The sequence below is a fragment of the Nicotiana tomentosiformis genome, chromosome 1 (genome assembly GCF_000390325.3).
Source record: "Nicotiana tomentosiformis chromosome 1, ASM39032v3, whole genome shotgun sequence".
In the NCBI taxonomy this organism is placed as follows: domain Eukaryota; kingdom Viridiplantae; phylum Streptophyta; class Magnoliopsida; order Solanales; family Solanaceae; genus Nicotiana; species Nicotiana tomentosiformis.
Genome location: NC_090812.1, coordinates 108,219,572 through 108,236,454, shown reverse-complemented (window position 1 = coordinate 108,236,454; position 16,883 = coordinate 108,219,572). Strand labels below are relative to the sequence as shown.

The following is a 16,883-nucleotide window of genomic DNA, read 5'->3' as shown; positions in this document are numbered from 1 at the left end:
CCTCGGGTTATCAAGAGCAATAGCTCCATCAGAGGAGGAGTTGTTTCGAGTGCGGAGAATTTGGTCATTATAAGAGAGATTGTCCTAGGCTGTTAAGTGGGGCTCCACAATAGAGTTCTCGGCCAACGGCACCAGCACCAGCAGTTACGCCACCCGCCCAGCCAACTCGGGGTGGGGCTCAGTCAGCTAGGGGTCTCCCAAGAGGGGGGAGGTCGATCATGTGGCAGTCAGGCCCAATTCTATGCTTTCCCAGCCAGACCAGATACTGTTGCTTCAGATGCAGTGATTATGGGTATAGTCTCAGTGTGCCATAGTGAGGCTTCTATATTATTTGACCCTGGTTCTACTTATTCATATATGTCATCGTACTTTACTCATTATCTGGATATGCCCCATGAGTCCTTAGTTTCACTTGTTCATGTATCTACGCCGGTGGGCGATACTATTATTGTGGACCGTGTGTATCGGTCATGTAAGGTAACTATTGGGGGACTGGAGCCTAGAGTTGATCAAGCAAAGGTTACTCGACCGTTCACAAGTGCAAACCACTAGAGGATTGTTCGATAGTCTTTTGCTCGATAGCATAAATTCCTAAGGGGAAGCGAAGTTTGTTACCGAGCTGAAGATTGTCTAGCAATTCATTAGTGAGATCCTCAAAGGTGCAAAACTTCCAGTATTCTAATTCACATTCTTCGCATTTGAACACGGGGGGGGGGGGGGGGATAATATGAGGATACGACAACAATGACTTTCACGTCGACTGAAACACAAAAATCGGGAACATAGTTGTATCATCGGGACCGGGGACTCCTCGGCAAACCCCGTAAGAAACAAGTGGTACAAGTTAGCCACAAGAAATGACAATTTCATTTTAGCTAACAAATGCTTATGTATTTTTTGATAAATGAAGGAATAAAGTAAAGTCCTTTTATTTTCCATCTTGTTTCTTGTCTGACCGATGAATTGATTTTATCATTTAAAAGTTAAACAAGTACTTCAAATACTAATGATGTAATGAGCAGGAGACGTCCTCTTCAAGAGCACCATAAATATAACAGGGCTCTCTCTTATAAAAACCATCATGATAAAGGGTTGACTTGGGACGAACTTGTGCCCAAAATCTAAAAGCTTTCGAGGGAAAAATACACCCAAGGCCTTGCATAATAAGACGCAAACAGTAAAACTTGCGCAGAACACTTAAACAAAAAAGAATGCAAAGATTAAAACTTATATAAATGTTCAAACAAAAGAAACACTCGTGTAATATTTGAGCAAAAGATGTCTTTATTTACAATAAACATGTAGAAATGACATAAATACAAAAGTTGAAAAAAGAAAGAAAAAGCTAAACTGCTGCATCTCCGGAACCCGGAGGAAGACAAGTGTTCGTGCCCCCAGGGGAAGTGGGTAGATCTGCCAATGGCTCAACATCTTGCCCCTTATAAGTTTGGCCTTCGACATCTTCGCCTTCCGTTTCCTCTTCAGTTCCCGAAGTTTTGGAACCAGAACCAGACAAACCAGAAGTATTAGACCTTGCCGGGAGACCCCTTTTAGCAGCTGACTCAAGCTCACGGGCCTTAACGATTTTGGCATCAAAGTCAATGATACCCGCTTTAGCCTTTTCTAAAGTTTTTCTCCTCATGTTGTACATAACATAAGTTTTCTCAACAACGAGGGAAGCCACTCGACGCTTAAGTTATTCTTTGAGTTGGGTAACCTCGGTAAAAATATTTTTTCGAGCGGATCTAATGGACTTGAGGCTAACATTGAGTTCGTAGACAGTTGAGCTAAAAAGCCTATTATGCTCAAGGGTCTTCTTATACTTCTCCTCTAATTGTGCTTGTTTCACCCTGGTAGCAACAAGATCTTCAATTTTGGAGTTCAAGGCTGCCTCTAAGTTGGTCAATCTTTTAGCGGAGGCAGTCACGTGGTCGGTTGTAGCAAGAATGACACTACGGACTTCAGTCCATTTGGCCATGGCTTCGTCAAATTTAACCCTCAATGGACCAATCTCTTGGCTAAAGGTTTCCACTTCTTGCTCGCTTTGCTCCAAATGAGTCTCCAACACAATGACCTCAACAACTTTGGCTTCCAATTCTGAGAGGCGAGCAACAGTTTGCTCCCGCTCAACCAAAATGTGATCCCATGCGGAGGTAAGAACTTCTTTTTCCCGAATAAACTTTCGAAGGCCCTCAGAAGCAAGAAAATTGGCCTACAAAACAAGAAAGGCAAACTCAGGATATTTTCAGGCAAAAATAGAAGAAATAACAAAAGAAGTGAAAAATGTACCCCTGCAGCATTGTGCATGGCATTGTTCAATAAGAACTCTCTTGAGAGAGCCTATGTCTTTTCCCAAGCTTTTTCTGAAGCCAAAGGCTTCATATAGTTAACATGTTCCACCGGCCGGGATAGAAAATTACATCTGGTGAAGACCGAGAGAGTAATGCTCCTCCTCCTTAGCTGATCTTCTGAAGGGGGAGAACAATTTTGCCCCAAATTTCCATGAACTGGGGACTTGGGGAGAAGAACACCATTTTCTCAGGCAGATGCAGCTGGTGAAGATAATGTAGCAATTCCTGGTGGAAGAGATGGTGAATGTGGAGATGATGTAGCAATTGTTGGTGTTGGTATTGGTAAAGATAGAGATGAAGCTGATGGTGTTAAAGGGTGAAGATAGAGATGAAGCTGGTGGTGTTGAAGGGTGAGAAATAGCTGCGACAAACATAATGCTGGTTGTTGGTTTCTCATCAACCAAAGAATGAAGGGACCCGGTACTCAGCCCCAAAATACCGGGCTCAACAACTGGGATCCGGAAGCGGGAGTTGGCATTTTCCACCATTTCATACTCCCCCAGAGTGCTGAGATATCATCCTCGGTTAGTGTAACCAACGCAACAGATTGAGCGGTCTGTTGAGTTGAGAAAGGTAGTCGTCTTCTATGTAGAAAAGCTCCCTCCTCACTAGCTTCTCCATCATCGTCAATCATCACGGTATTTATGGCCGACCCGGTCGGAGGGATCGTCACCATGACTTTTGGAGATGATTCGGGACAACATTATTTCCCCTCTTATTATTTCCCCTCGCCGCGGAGGAACGCCTTCTTTTTGGTTGCTTAATCTCCAGCCGGGGATTCCGAGAAGAATCACTTGCACCAGAAGTAGGCCTGGAGATGCCTGTCTATGAAAAAGCTTTCTGCAGCACCCTCGCCACATCAATAGGATCATCCAAAATGTCCTCCTCGGGGACGACAACTGGGCCCTGGGGTAGACCTATATTCAACAGGAGAGAAAAATCAGATAACTTTCTCATAAGAAAAAGGTAAGGACGTGATGAGTTAAATTTACCATGATTTTTGGCCTTCCACCCGTATTTGAGGGAAAGTTCTTTCCGCGAGCGGGGTTCGGGCGTAGTAGCATTCAAAATATTTTGAACCCATTGGTCCAAGTCCTCAACCCCAGGGGGAACCTATTGAGCCGTTGAGGCAGGTGAAGGAAGAAAAGTTAATAACGTCGAGGAAGGGATCTTTAACAAGAATAGAAGCAAACTATATACTTACGAGTGCGGTTCCACAATTCCGGGAAGGAAGGAGACGAGGCCGGGATGATATCATTAGTGGCAACTGAAACAAACCGTTCCATCCATCCATGTTCATTATTATCATCCATACTGGATAACAATGCATGGTGGCCTCGTTTGCTGAAGTTGGTCATCCCCCACGGATGATCTTGGAGGAATAAAGGTCCATCACATGAGCTAAAGTTAGCTCCACCCCCGTTTCCTAGCACAGGCGCCGAAGGCAAGCAATCGTCCTCCACACGGAGGGACTCACCTGTGCCAAACACACTTGATAGAAAAGGCAAAACTACTTAATGACAGAGTCAAGCTCTCAACTGAGAGAAAATGTCCCCAAAGTGAAGAGATACATATAGAAGTACGTAAAATCCTTCTTGGGTAAGGTTACCCGCTCTGCCAGGTTGGGAACGATAATGTCTAAGTCCTGGCAATGACAAGCTTCCTTCACAATAGGAATGCTGGAAGGGCAGATGGAAGAAGGATATCTGCTAACGGCCCATGTACAAGGGATAACAGAAGAAAATTTCTCTTCGAAGTCTTTTGTTGTAACAAAACTTCTAGGGATGATGGTGCTCACTGTTGGAGGAGCGGCATCCTCGGCTTTGTTTTTGTTCTTTGAGGAACTGCTATTTTTTGAAGAATAAGCTATTATATGTTATGGTAGAAGGACAAACTTTTTCGTTTGAAAAGAGTTAAAGAATGGTTGAAGAATATAATACAAGTTGAATGGAGAGAGTTTGGAGAATTATGTTGTATGAATGAAGGAGGTTGATGCGTATAAGTAAAGGTTTAGGCGGCTAAATTCGTGGCCATGATTACCTCGATAACCGGCAAAAGTTATGCTGAATCGTGGGATGACGCATGTTTGGGGTATTAAATGCGGAGAGACGTGCGTCTAATCAACCGTCAGAAGCTTTTCAGAGAGGACCATAGTAATTCCAGCCAAAAAGAGTGTTTCTACCAACTTTCCGGTGACACAAAGTTATGTCACCTGAAAGCATGAGGACTATTTGTATAAGGTAAAATATGCTATCTAAGTGGTTGCATAAGAGAGTGACCCGTGGAGTCGAAGGCAGAGGATAGTTAAAACCGAAGACAACTGTTCCATTTGTCACCGGGAAAAATGACGCTCGTAGAGATGCAATAAATACCTGTCGTCTGGTAGCATTTAATGGAGAATATTCCACAACATTTAGTACACTGCCTGTTACAAAGAATTTATCATTTATGCTCACCGTTACACATTTTTCAATGGCCCTCATAATTGACATTAAAGAAGGGCATGATCCTAGGACCTTATTCTCTAGGTGCAGTTATAAATAATGAGCTCTGTTATCATTGTAAAGGACACAAATTTTCTGGCAAACTCATGCTATAATCGATTCAAAGCTTTATACAATTTTATTTTCTTATTACTTGATTTCATTGTTGTTGTTCCCGGAAGCGCTGCTCCTAGAATTACTGTTTCCGCTATTTTGTCTTCATTTCAAGTAAACAATATATAAGGTAGGTAATTTTGTGAACAAAAAAATTGAATGGAAGTCCTCACCATATATTAACATAAAGATGAAATGTATAAATTTATTAAAAGCCAAAATCGGTGTTTCTCTATTTTAGGCAAATTCTTTAGTAATATTTCTGGAGATGAAGATTTCTTACTATAGTTAGAGAGTATTTTCTCCTAAAATAAAGGTATATTAGCCATGGTTAAGACTATTAGTTAGTTAAATAAATTTGGACTATTAATATATAAATATGACAAGTGTCACAAATCAAAATAGAAACTTTTAGAAATGGAAAGATTGAGAAATGGAGATGAGCCTAATCCATTTATTTAGGAGAGTCCTAGTCCTTAAAAGGGAATTTTGGGGGTTGCACGTTGTTTATCAGATCCAAAAAGCCGCGCTCTTTAAGACTATTATTATATAAAGATAACTTCCAAATCAAAAGCAATTAGCCCATATAGCTCGCGCCTCGCTGTACACTTTTACTAGTAGAGTGTTATATACATAGCTTTTTTCAGCTTAAAAACAAGAACAGAAACAAAAACCAGTATATTCAAATCTTAGAATAGTAATGGAAGTGAATGTTGCAATTCAGAAGTTAACTCCAAAACGTCGTAGGTACTCTTCCCAGAAAGCTTACTGTTGATATATTAGGCAAAGATTCTTCCTTTTAGTGTCTGCAGTTAGTACAGTTAGTTTTCCATCCCCCACTTCAGATGTTGAAGTCATTTTAAAGGAAAATCAAGTATCAATTTGCTAGTTCACTTATAGCTTTCTTTTTGTTGGTCTTTATAGGATAATCAAGATTTGATTTTTATTATTCTCAAGTTGGTAAATATTGTTCAAGATTATTGTTTGGTAATGGAAACTTGCATGGATAGTACTATAATCTTATGTGCGGCTATTGTTTTTATTGGATTCTTGGTTTCATTCTGTGTTACTGATTACTGAATTAGAGTTGGTTGGTTCAGTCAAGATTTGATTTTTATTGGTGTGAGGTTTGGTTTTTTGAGCTGTGGGAAGAGGGAGAATGGGAAAAGATGATGGGATGCTGCTTCTTTCAACAGTAGGACCGCCAATAGAGCGGCGAGCGGGGTTGAGAAGGAAGCAAGCAGGCAGAGGATCATACAGAGGAAGTTAGAATTTCGGACAGCCAAAGGGAACACAATTGGGGATTGTTAGGTTTAGGACTGGATTTATTTTGAGTGTTGGGGGAGGAGGGTGGGGGATCTGTGTGTTAAAAAAATCTAGTGACTTGGGAAAGAATATGGCAAGCCAACTGCAACAAGCACTGAGGAGCCTTTGCTGCAACACTCCTTGGAAGTATGCTGTGTTTTGGAAGCTCACACATCGAGCTCGGATGTGAGTTTCTTTGCCTCCTTCATTGAGTTCTTAGCTACTACTGATATTTCTTTTGGTTCTGCTTACAAATTGGGTAAAAGTGAAAGAAAATTTTTCTATTGTATTGACCCTGGACTTTCATTTGCTTAGCCAGAAATTGGAAAGGTGCTTGCTTTCAGATTTCTTGCGGGAATGATCTAGCTTGTGTCTTCATATTCAATTGAAACAAAAAGTATCTAATCGGATGTTCCAAACTCAGAAATGCACTTACGGAATCTAAATGCAAAATCTATTTTTCTCAGTAAGCAGGAGGTTCATAATATAAAGCAACCAATAGCCTCCCCTTCAACAGGGAAATCAAAGATTGCATATGCTTTGTCTCACACTGTTTTTGCCAGAAGTTTTTGTTCCATACCATAGAGAAACCTTAATTCTGAAGCTCAGTAGAAGCTTGATTTTAATAATAGACTTGCTGAGACTTGTTTTATCAAGTACTGGGTCTCTTTGAGATGAATAGATTTCTTAGTTGTGGTTGGTAATCCGCCATATGTTGGCCTTCTAATACTTTTGAGTATAAAAAGGACAACATATCTTCTCTTATCAGTTGGCCTTCATGTGGATTTCATTGTAGGATGTTGACTTGGGCGGACGCTTACTATGACAATGACGGCTTTCCGGAGAAAAAATCTCCTGGTAGTGCAGCAGGCAACCTTCATGATGGATATTATTCCAACAATCGTCTTGGAGTAGCTGTGGCAAAGATGTCGTATCATGTTTATTCTCTTGGAGAAGGGTATGATACCTAGATGACCAGAAGCAAGTTTATGATTTATTTCCCTTGAAGAAATTTTATTTGTTATGCTATCTGGTTCTGAAAGTCTGAGAGTATAGTCAGTTAGTCGCACAGTAATCGTTTGTAAGACGATGTGTTCCTGTCAGATTGAATCTGTGATTCTAATTTCTCTCTAAAATAAATAAATAGGATTTATGGGTTATGGTAATCAAATTTCTAACTATCTCCATGGACAGTATTGTAGGGCAGGTGGCAATTACTGGAAAACATTTGTGGCTTTCAGCGGACAAAGGTGCAACTATCACCAGCTTGGCGCCTGAGGTGAGCCATTTTTTTCCGAGTATGTGCAATTATAGCATGCTTCTGATGAATTTAGCTATTAAGACACAACAATATACTTCCTCTGATGCAACTTGAATGTTACAGATAGAAAGTTTGTCGTGTCTAATAAAAGGTACATTGACTTGGGAGCGATATATTACACTGGAGTTATCAATATGAACTAGTTTATGACAAGTAGATCCAAAACTGTGAATGGCTTACTATTTGAGCTATTTAGATGGCAGATAGAGTAAAAGTATGGCCCATTAAACTTTTGATTGATATTAACTTGGAAGATACTTCATTTTAGAAAAGTTAACTTACACAGCCTAAAATTGAAAATGTGATAGTAAATTTGAGAGAGTAGTAAATGTATCTTGTGTGCACAGTTATTCATTATTATTTTGTCTTTTTCAGCACTGTGATGGGTGGCAAGCTCAATTTTCTGTTGGTATTAAGGTAATTATCCTGATCCCTACTAGAGCATCAATGAGCATCTATTTTTGGATTAGAATCTCTTTCATTCATGATATTTTATTTTTTTGATGATGGTGGTGTCCAGTCAGCTTGTGTGCACCTCAACTCTTTTACTCATGATATTTTGGTGATTGATGTCTTCATCATCTTTGATGCATATGTCTCTCACCATATTTTTCTATTTACGACAATTTCTGATCTTTCCGTTTCTTTCCTGAATTGGAGAAATTAAAGTTTTTATCTGCTACTCCCTTCGTTCACAATTTATGTGAACCTGTTTGACTGGGCACAAAGTTTAAGAAAAAATGAAAACTTTTGGAATTTGTGGTCCTAAACAAGTCAAAAGGGGCCCAACGTATTTGTGTGGTTATAAAAGCTTCTCATTAGGGGTATAATTGTAAGTTTAAGCTACATTATTACCAAATTTAGAAATGGGTTATTCTTTTTGGAACGGACCAAAAAGGAAATAGGTTCACATAAACTGGAACATAGAGAGTACAATATTGCCAAATCCTTTTTGATTTGAGAGTCCATCACCTATTGTCCGATACAAGGACTAGAAGTGCTCTTGACATAGGATTGACATGCTTGCCTTATAAAAAGACTAAGCAACTAAAGATTGTGTCAGTAGTCCCTGGGCATTTAGCCTTTCTAAAGATGATTGACCGCCTTTCTAAAGATGATTGACCACCACCAAGAAATGACAAAGTTTACTTTCTATGCATTTAGAATTAGTATACAAGTTATATTAGAATTTTAAAACCTTTTTGGGTGTCCTACTGTGCTGTATGGGGATGAGTGTTGGCCAGTCAAGAACTCCCATGTTCAGAAGATAAAAGTAGCAGAAATAAGGATGCTGAGATAGACGTGTCGGCATACCAGGAGAATTAAGATTATGGATGAAGTTATTGGGGACAAAGTGGGAGTGGTCCCCGTGGAGGACAAGATGCGGGAGTCGAGGCTGAGATGGTTCGGATACGTGAATAGGAGAAGTACAGATGCTCCTGTTAGGAGGTGTGAGAGGTTGGCCATGGCGGTTCAAGGCCTAAAGCCAAAGTTTATTGAGAGGCTTTTTTTTACCAATATTAAGACGCTTTAAGAAAAAAAATCATAACGAGTAACCTGATTCATCTTTATAGTTGACATTTAAATTCTGATAAGATAATGAAAAGCAATATACTACTATAGGTAAATATACAAAAAAAGGTTCAAATTTAAAGAAAAAAATAGTAGCAAAGTTAGAATAATCGAACCTGATTCTAGATGTTGAAAACTTGATAGCAACATGAAATTTCAATATTTTTAATTTGTTGTTGCAATGCTTGAGAACTAGAGAAAGAACGAGAAATGCAATTTTAATTTATTCAATGCCTTTCGTTCGTGTGTTTTAGAAAATAGAAAATTTAGTGGGATGAAGAAGGAGAATTTAAAATACAAGTTTATTATGAGGAAAAAAATATTAATATTATAATATAAATTAATCATCAGTCACCATTGTTAGATAGTTATGTGTAAATATGTCCTAATCCCATATGCTGTAGGAGTAGAATATGTCCTAGTCCCATATATTGTAGGAGTAGAATATGTATTATATATAGGGCTCATTGTATCATTATTAAAAAGTAGATTTTTCTCCCGTGCATTCTCACATGGTATCAGAGTTTCAGTGAGAAAATTATCGTTGTGCGTCATTCCAGCGACATCCGGGAAGAAAGATCTCAATGCAATTTTCCGGCAACTTCGTTTTGTTCCCAGGGTTCATCACTGCTACTGTGGTATTGTGCATATTCCAGTACCACCATCAGATCTGAAATCCTTGTGCGACCAAACCCCAGAAATCCCAGTCCCATCGGAACAGAAAAGTCAGTCACCGTGCGTCTTTCCGATTGGCTACTCAAGATTGATTTGCGTTATCTCCTCATCGGTAAGTGTTGTGCAAAAACCAATACTACAGTCTTGTTTGGAAAAGTCAGGCCACAAAACCCAGTCAATCGCTCCGGAGTCCCTCACGCGCCTCCACACCCTACCAGAACTAGGGTTCCGGCGAGCGCGTCTGACCGGCGCGTGGTGCACTTTCCGGCCAGAAATTTCTAGTCTCATATGTAGTAGGAGTAGAATATGTCCAAATCCCATATATTGTAGGAGTAGAATATGTATCATATATAGGGCTCATTGTATTATTATTAAAAAATAAATTTTTCTCCCGTGCATTCTCACGACCATCAATCACATTGGCTAAGAAATCATGTTTTTTATAAGAATCTTATACTTTTTTACCATGAATATTAAATATTTTTCCAAAAAAGAGCCTAGATTAACCTATTTTTACTATTAATTAAAAAAAAGGGGCCTTAAAAACTTAAGGGCCTAAAGCCCTTGCTTTAATCGCTTGGCCCTTGAGCCGACACTGGGTGAGAAAAAGTAGAGTTAGGCCAAAAAAGTACTGGGGAGAGGTGATTAGACAGGACATGGTGCCGCTTCAGCTTACTGAGGACATAATCCATGATAGGAAGGTGTGGAGGTCGAGAATTAGTTTAGAAGGTTAGTAGGTAGGCGAGAGTTTCCTCTTGCATTACCAGTAGTATTAGTAGCACTCTTGTATTTTTCTATTCTTCGGTCTCTATTACTTCATGTTGTTTCGTTCCCTTCAGTTATTTATTTTTCCTGTTGTCATTGTTTGGTGCTACCTTTTCTTTTTCTTCTTCTCTTTTGGCTTTTCTTGAGACGGGGGTCTATCGGAAACAACATTTCTACCTTCACCAGGCAGGGATAAGGTCTACGTACACACTACTCTCCCGAGACCCCACTTGTGGGATTATAGTGGGTTTGTTGTTGTTGTACGACCTTTTGTGTGATACCTATCCCTTCTGTTATAACTCCTTTTACATATTGCAGTCGCCGCTAAAAAATCTTTTTATTTTTCATTCAACCTTTTTCTTAATCTCTATGCTGAATCATCTTAGATCAATAGAGTGAGACGGAGGGGACAAAATGGTTGCGTATTACTATGATGCGTAAATGATCTATTACTCTTAACCTTAAGGTGTAAATGATCTATTACTCTTAACCTTAGGGTGTATAGAGGGAACTCCTGACATTCTAGATTTCTCATTCGTAGAGTGATGGGATTAAAGCAGAAGAAATGTATTTTTTGTATTAGAACTGTCAAATTAAAGGAAAAAAGACACCTCCTAAATTTTTGTCGTACTTGAATCAGTAAACTATGTTTTTCTATGTCCTGAGGAAGGTTATTGAGTTTCTTCCTTGGAATTCTTGTGAAATGCATATGACAAAGTATATCGATTTCACATTGCTGCTAGTCCTCGAGACAATACAGTAATTGCATGAGATGACAAGGCTTGCATCAACTGTTTTCTTGATGCTAATCTTCACATGCGGAGTTTATGAAGATAAACTTCTCAATTTGACTTCAACATTATCCATATCCAGTCATATGAATTTCATCATGAACTTTATTGGCTACATAAAAATATATTGGGCCTTAAAAGAATTTTTTCTTGAATGCAGACCATCGTTGTTGCTGCAGTTGCTCCACATGGAGTTGTACAACTTGGATCCTTGGATAGTGTAAGATGATCTACAGTCTCATTTTTAAAGATGTATAAATGGTTTAAGTACGTGACAAATAGAATTTCATATCAAACCACCTTCAGTTTTTTCTTTATTCTGTTTATGACAATTTTGTGACTGATGTCCTCTTGACTTGTATTTATTCAATTTCACATGTGTGGCTGTTATGTTGGACTGCCACCAATGCATCATTTACTTCCACTTAAAATTCATCACCTTGTGAAATTTCAACTAGTTTTGCCATGTCTGGCTTAATTGACATCATCCATAGGAGTGTATGTTATCATTGATCTCTACATGTAACTACACTTGCCTTATCTCCAAATCTTATGCTCTTTCGGTTGTTTTGTCAAAGAAGATTTCTGAGGATTTGAGGGTGGTCAAGCATATTAGAGATGTTTTTTCTGAGCTCCAGGAGTCGATGGCAAGTTGCTTGCAGAGTTCGATGCAGAACAGCATGGAAAATTCTTGCTTGGTAAATAGACTATTATGCTCACCGAATTACTGTTATCACAGATCATCTACTCCTTTATCTGACGCTGTTAAATTTTGCCAGTCAGAGATATCGACAAGAACCTCAGGTTCAGAGGTTTTTCAAGTCTGCGTAAATAATCTAGGTAGAAATGTTTGTGAAGATGGGAAAAATATGTGCTCTCCTCTATATACATCTGTTGAAAAATCTTTTGATCATTCTTGTATCTTCTTGCAACCTGGAAGTTACCCAAATAAAATACTTGAAGTGGTTAATAAGCAAGGACTTCATGAGACTGCAGTTCAAGGATCTGGTCACTGTGAGAATCTGCTTCCGCCAAGCTGTGAAAGTTCCCTTATAAAACACCAAGAGGAAGGGCAGATGTGGGAAGAAACTAATCCGAAGTTTGAAGGCCAATCTAGCAACTCGAGAGTCTTGGGAAAGGGCTCAGTAGATGAAACTGAGCCAACTTTTAGGAATAATGGAAGTAATGAAAGTGTTTCATATGATGCTGGACAAGTCACCGAACTCACTGTGCCATATAAAAACGATCTTTCTTCTGAAGCTTACAATGATCGAAATGGAGTGTTGGGTGTGCCGGATCTTCCCAATGCATATCCTGATAAATGTGCTGAGAAAAATTTAGGTTTCGAGACCGAGTGTAATTACACAATGCACACTCCTTTCAGGTTCTTCGCTGGCTATGAGCTGTTTGAAGCACTAGGGCCAGTTTTCCAGAAAGGGAATTCTTCCAACGACTGGGAGGCGGGGAACCAGGAAGAAATGGCTGTTGAGATGCTTGAGGAAATCGGCACCAGCAGTCTGTTGAAGAGCAGCACTGGCCATGAGCATCTTCTAGAAGCAGTAATAGCTAATGTTAACCGCCATGATAATGATAGTAGCAGTGTCAAGTCATTCTGTAAATCTGTTGATTCCCTCTTGACCACTGAAATAACTGCCGAACCTTGTAACAGTGATATCGGCACTATCAGTTCTACTGGCTATTCATTTGATCGTGAAACATTGAACAGCTTCAACTCATCAGGTATGTGTAGTATTCAGTCTTCGAGAGGTTTTTCATCAACCAGTTGTAGCAGAGGTAGTGGACACGTTGAGAGGCCACTTGAACCCACTAAAATGCATAAAAAGAGGGCTAGACCTGGTGAAAGTTGCCGACCTAGGCCCAGGGATAGACAATTGATCCAAGATCGCATCAAGGAGCTCCGTGAGCTGGTTCCAAATGGTTCTAAGGTAACCTAACAGCCTATATTTCTTTAATTCTGAAGTTGCTTAATATTTTAATCAGATGTTCTGAAACTCTGGGATGATACCACAGTGCAGTATAGACTCACTTCTAGAACGAACAATCAAACACATGGTCTTCATGCAAAGTATTACCAAGCATGCTGACAAGCTAAAGAAATGCTCTGCATCAAAGGTGAGCTTCTCTTACACGGTTAGTGATTTATTTTTCGATTGACATAGTTTAAATTGTTCATGCCAAGTCAAAGCCTGGTAATTGACAATGATGCCCAAACATACCTCCCTTCCCTTGAAAAAACAAAAGGGGAAAATTGGGGAGGGTAGTGTGTACGCAGACCTTACCCCTACCCTGGGGTAGAGAGGCTGTTTCCGATAGTCCCTCGGCTCCCTCCTTCCAAGAACTCCCCACCTTGCTCTTGGGGTGACTCGAACTCACAACCTCTTGGTTGGAAGTGGAGGGTGCTTGCCACCGGAGCAACCCCACTCTTGTCAAGGTGAAAATTGAAAACGGGATCATTTATCCTTGGTAATTGACACTTTTTTTTCTAAATCGAAAATTTCTGACATTTTATACAGGGGGATGGGAGGGGTGGAGCATATATTGTTACAGTTGTATGGTCTTTCTTTAAATGGGGGTCATTTGACTCTGTAAGCTTGCCTTCTCATTTCTTTTATTACTATTTTCTACTTGACCTCACCCGGTGGCATAATTCCTCTAGAAATAATTTGCAGAGAAAAACAGTGCTCTTGCGATGACTTCTGAAAGTGCATCCCTGTGAGATACCCAAATTATTGGATGAGACTTGCTTTAATGCGTTTCTTATTTTAAGCGTTGCACAGCTCTATTGTGGCCATAATTGGCTGAGCAAAATAGCTAGCTTTATTTCTTCGGTTTATTAATTCTTTTCACTAATTTAGTTTGTGTTGAACATGTTACAGCTGGTTGACAAGGAATTGGGTATCTCCGGGTCTTCCTTCCTTGAGCATGGTTCAAGCTGGGCGATGGAAGTTGGAAGTAACCTAAAAGTTTGTCCTATGAGGGTTGAAAACTTAAGCATGAATGGTCAAATACTTGTAGAAGTAAGGATGGTTGGATTTTAATTTTTGTTAGACTATTTGGTGAAACAGTAAGGGATGAAACATTTATCCTTACGTGAGACCAATGCAGATCTTTGAAGACGGCAGCCATTTCCTTGACATAGCAGAAGCCATCCGGAGCTTGAATCTTACTATTTTAAAAGGTGTGGCAGAGGCCTGTGGTGAGAGGACACGTATTTGTTTCGTGGTTGAGGTACAATCCTGACTATTATAAAATGTTTTCTTGACCTTAAGTAGATCCCACTGATTAGTGAATCTTGGTACACAGCAAGATGTTTTATCAACTAATGGTGTATCCACTATCTACTTCTTGTGTGATATCCTTATGTTTCTTTGTCAAGATCTCTTAATAGAAAATCTACATATTTTCTTGTGAACATTTGATATTTACAAGTTTTCGGTGATAATTTCATCTATTTTAGATGATTTTTTCTATTTCTTTTTCTTGCTCTATGTTTCCTAAATATTTCCATTATCTTTTGACATTAATGTTTACATTTATGTTTTTAGGGAGCACCAAATATTTCCTAAACAATCTTTTAATAAGCATATGTAGAAAATATGACTGTTTATACAATATCCTAATAAAAAAAAACATTTATACAATAAACGAAGGAGATTCCAAATTAAAAGAAGATTAGAAGATAAATTTTTCGCCAAAATCATGGAACCAACCAAAAGAGGTATAGAAAATGAAAAAAAACCAGAACACTATAATACCATTCAAGTAGTTACAGATTTTTGAGAAGGAAAAGACAATATCAAGTAGTTATAGATTATATGCTGTAAATTGTATAACATTGCTCTGTTATGAGCTTGAGTTTAATTCAAATTTAAAGGCTTGATAAAAAAAAAATGCTTCAGATTTTGATTGCATTTAGTCATTACAAATTACAGTGTTATGGTAGAGGATGCCAATAGACTTCTTGCAGAATCAAGAATTAGCATAGTTCTTTAGATGTTCCTTTCTCTTATTCCCTTTGGTTCCATCTGATTTTAACTTATTGATTAATTCATTTTTGATTTTGCACGACACTTATTCAATACATGTTATTACCTTTTTCTCAGGGGCAGAATGATAGAACCTTGCACCGCATGGATGTATTATGGTCGCTTATGCAGAAACTGCAAGCAAAGATCAACATGTAGAGCTGGAAAGTCGGGAAGAAACTTTTACTAATCAGATCGAAGTCAGTTTCAGTTCTATCTGTGGCATCTTCAGAGTATATGCAGGGTTTTAAGGTATTGATCATCAGTCAGGATACTGATGTTTCAAAGGTTTTCTGTGCAATATCAGATTTCCCTTCTAGACAAGTGCTCGTGCTCATTTCATTTTTTTCTGCAGTGTGAAGATAGATTCTTTGTTTCTTGTTTGTTCCATCGCTAAGTGTATCTATTTTCTTGTGTTTTATGTGTAATGCTCCCCTACGAAAAGCGTTATGCTCTTGAAATCCTCCACGTCCAACCAATAGATTTGAGGTTCGAGAGGGTAATGCATTTCAAAGTTGGAGGGGGGTCAGTGGTAAATCACTATTGTTCCCTCTAGAGGATGGAGAGTGTAAACAGAAAGGGTTATGCTCTTCATCACATAACCTTTTTTTAGAGTGTGCTTGTATTCAGAATTTTAGCTTGTACATCATTGAGATTTTGGCCTTCAACATGAGGTGACTTATTAGTTACTTATCAGATGCTTTGGTGATAATGCATTTCAAAGTTTTCTTTTGGGTGAGTATAATGTTATGTCCTCTGCATTTTGAAAATAAACGTTTGTCTAAATGGTGGGATGAACTACAACTTATTACTATTGGAATAATGGTTTGTTTTCCTTTTCTCCATTCATTGTGAATCTGTTCTTCGATTTTTTAGGTGACCTCAACCATATTCCAACAGGGTTTTGGAGAACTTCGACTTCTTCCTGTACCAAAAACTAGAATAGTAATTCGTGCACTGTTACAGAAGACATAAGGGGCAGTAGCGGAGCCAGCATTTTTGTTAAGGAGTGTCAAAATATATAAAAGTAAACATACCAGAAAATTAAGGGGAGTCAATACATAGTCTATATATATAAAATTTATTTTTTTACTTAGCTACACAGTGTATTTTTTTCCGCGAAGGGGTGTCACCTATAAGGTGGCTCTGCCACTGTAAGGGGGAATAGACGACGAACGGAAAGCGGGGAAACATCCTTTTTCTGTCTTCTCTCCACATAGGGAAGGAAAGAGGCCTCGCTCGGTTAGACCTTTCTTTCTTGGTTATCTGATAAGCACGAAAATGAAAGCTTTTATAAATAAAGATACACCCAATACGTGAAACTCATTGTCCATGGATAAAGAAAAACCGTTTCAATATCCAAAACAACAAAAATTAGAGCAAACATATAATACGGATTCGAAATTGTAACCAAGCATCGCCCATTGGTTCTATACCCGGCTCATAAGTAGAAAGTTTCT

At 38.9% G+C, this 16,883-nt stretch overlaps 1 protein-coding gene across 2 annotated transcripts; it reads left to right on the top strand.

The window, feature by feature from the left end:
• Positions 1 to 5,476: 5,476 nt before the first annotated feature.
• Positions 5,477 to 16,154, top strand: LOC104086837 (transcription factor EMB1444-like). Of its 2 annotated transcripts, XM_033653567.2 has the most exons (12): positions 5,477 to 5,695; positions 5,873 to 6,439; positions 7,050 to 7,211; positions 7,448 to 7,532; positions 7,950 to 7,991; positions 11,538 to 11,597; positions 11,956 to 12,075; positions 12,157 to 13,323; positions 13,409 to 13,510; positions 14,275 to 14,415; positions 14,504 to 14,626; positions 15,502 to 16,154. In XM_033653567.2, exons 2-12 carry the CDS (start codon positions 6,345 to 6,347, stop codon positions 15,580 to 15,582), a joined length of 2,178 nt encoding a protein of 725 aa, XP_033509458.1. In that variant the 5' UTR covers positions 5,477 to 5,695; positions 5,873 to 6,344; the 3' UTR covers positions 15,583 to 16,154. The 2 variants fall into 2 exon arrangements, with proteins under 2 accessions (XP_033509458.1, XP_009589476.1); XM_009591181.4 differs by having other exon boundaries at positions 5,478 to 6,439; positions 11,959 to 12,075.
• Positions 16,155 to 16,883: the final 729 nt, after the last annotated feature.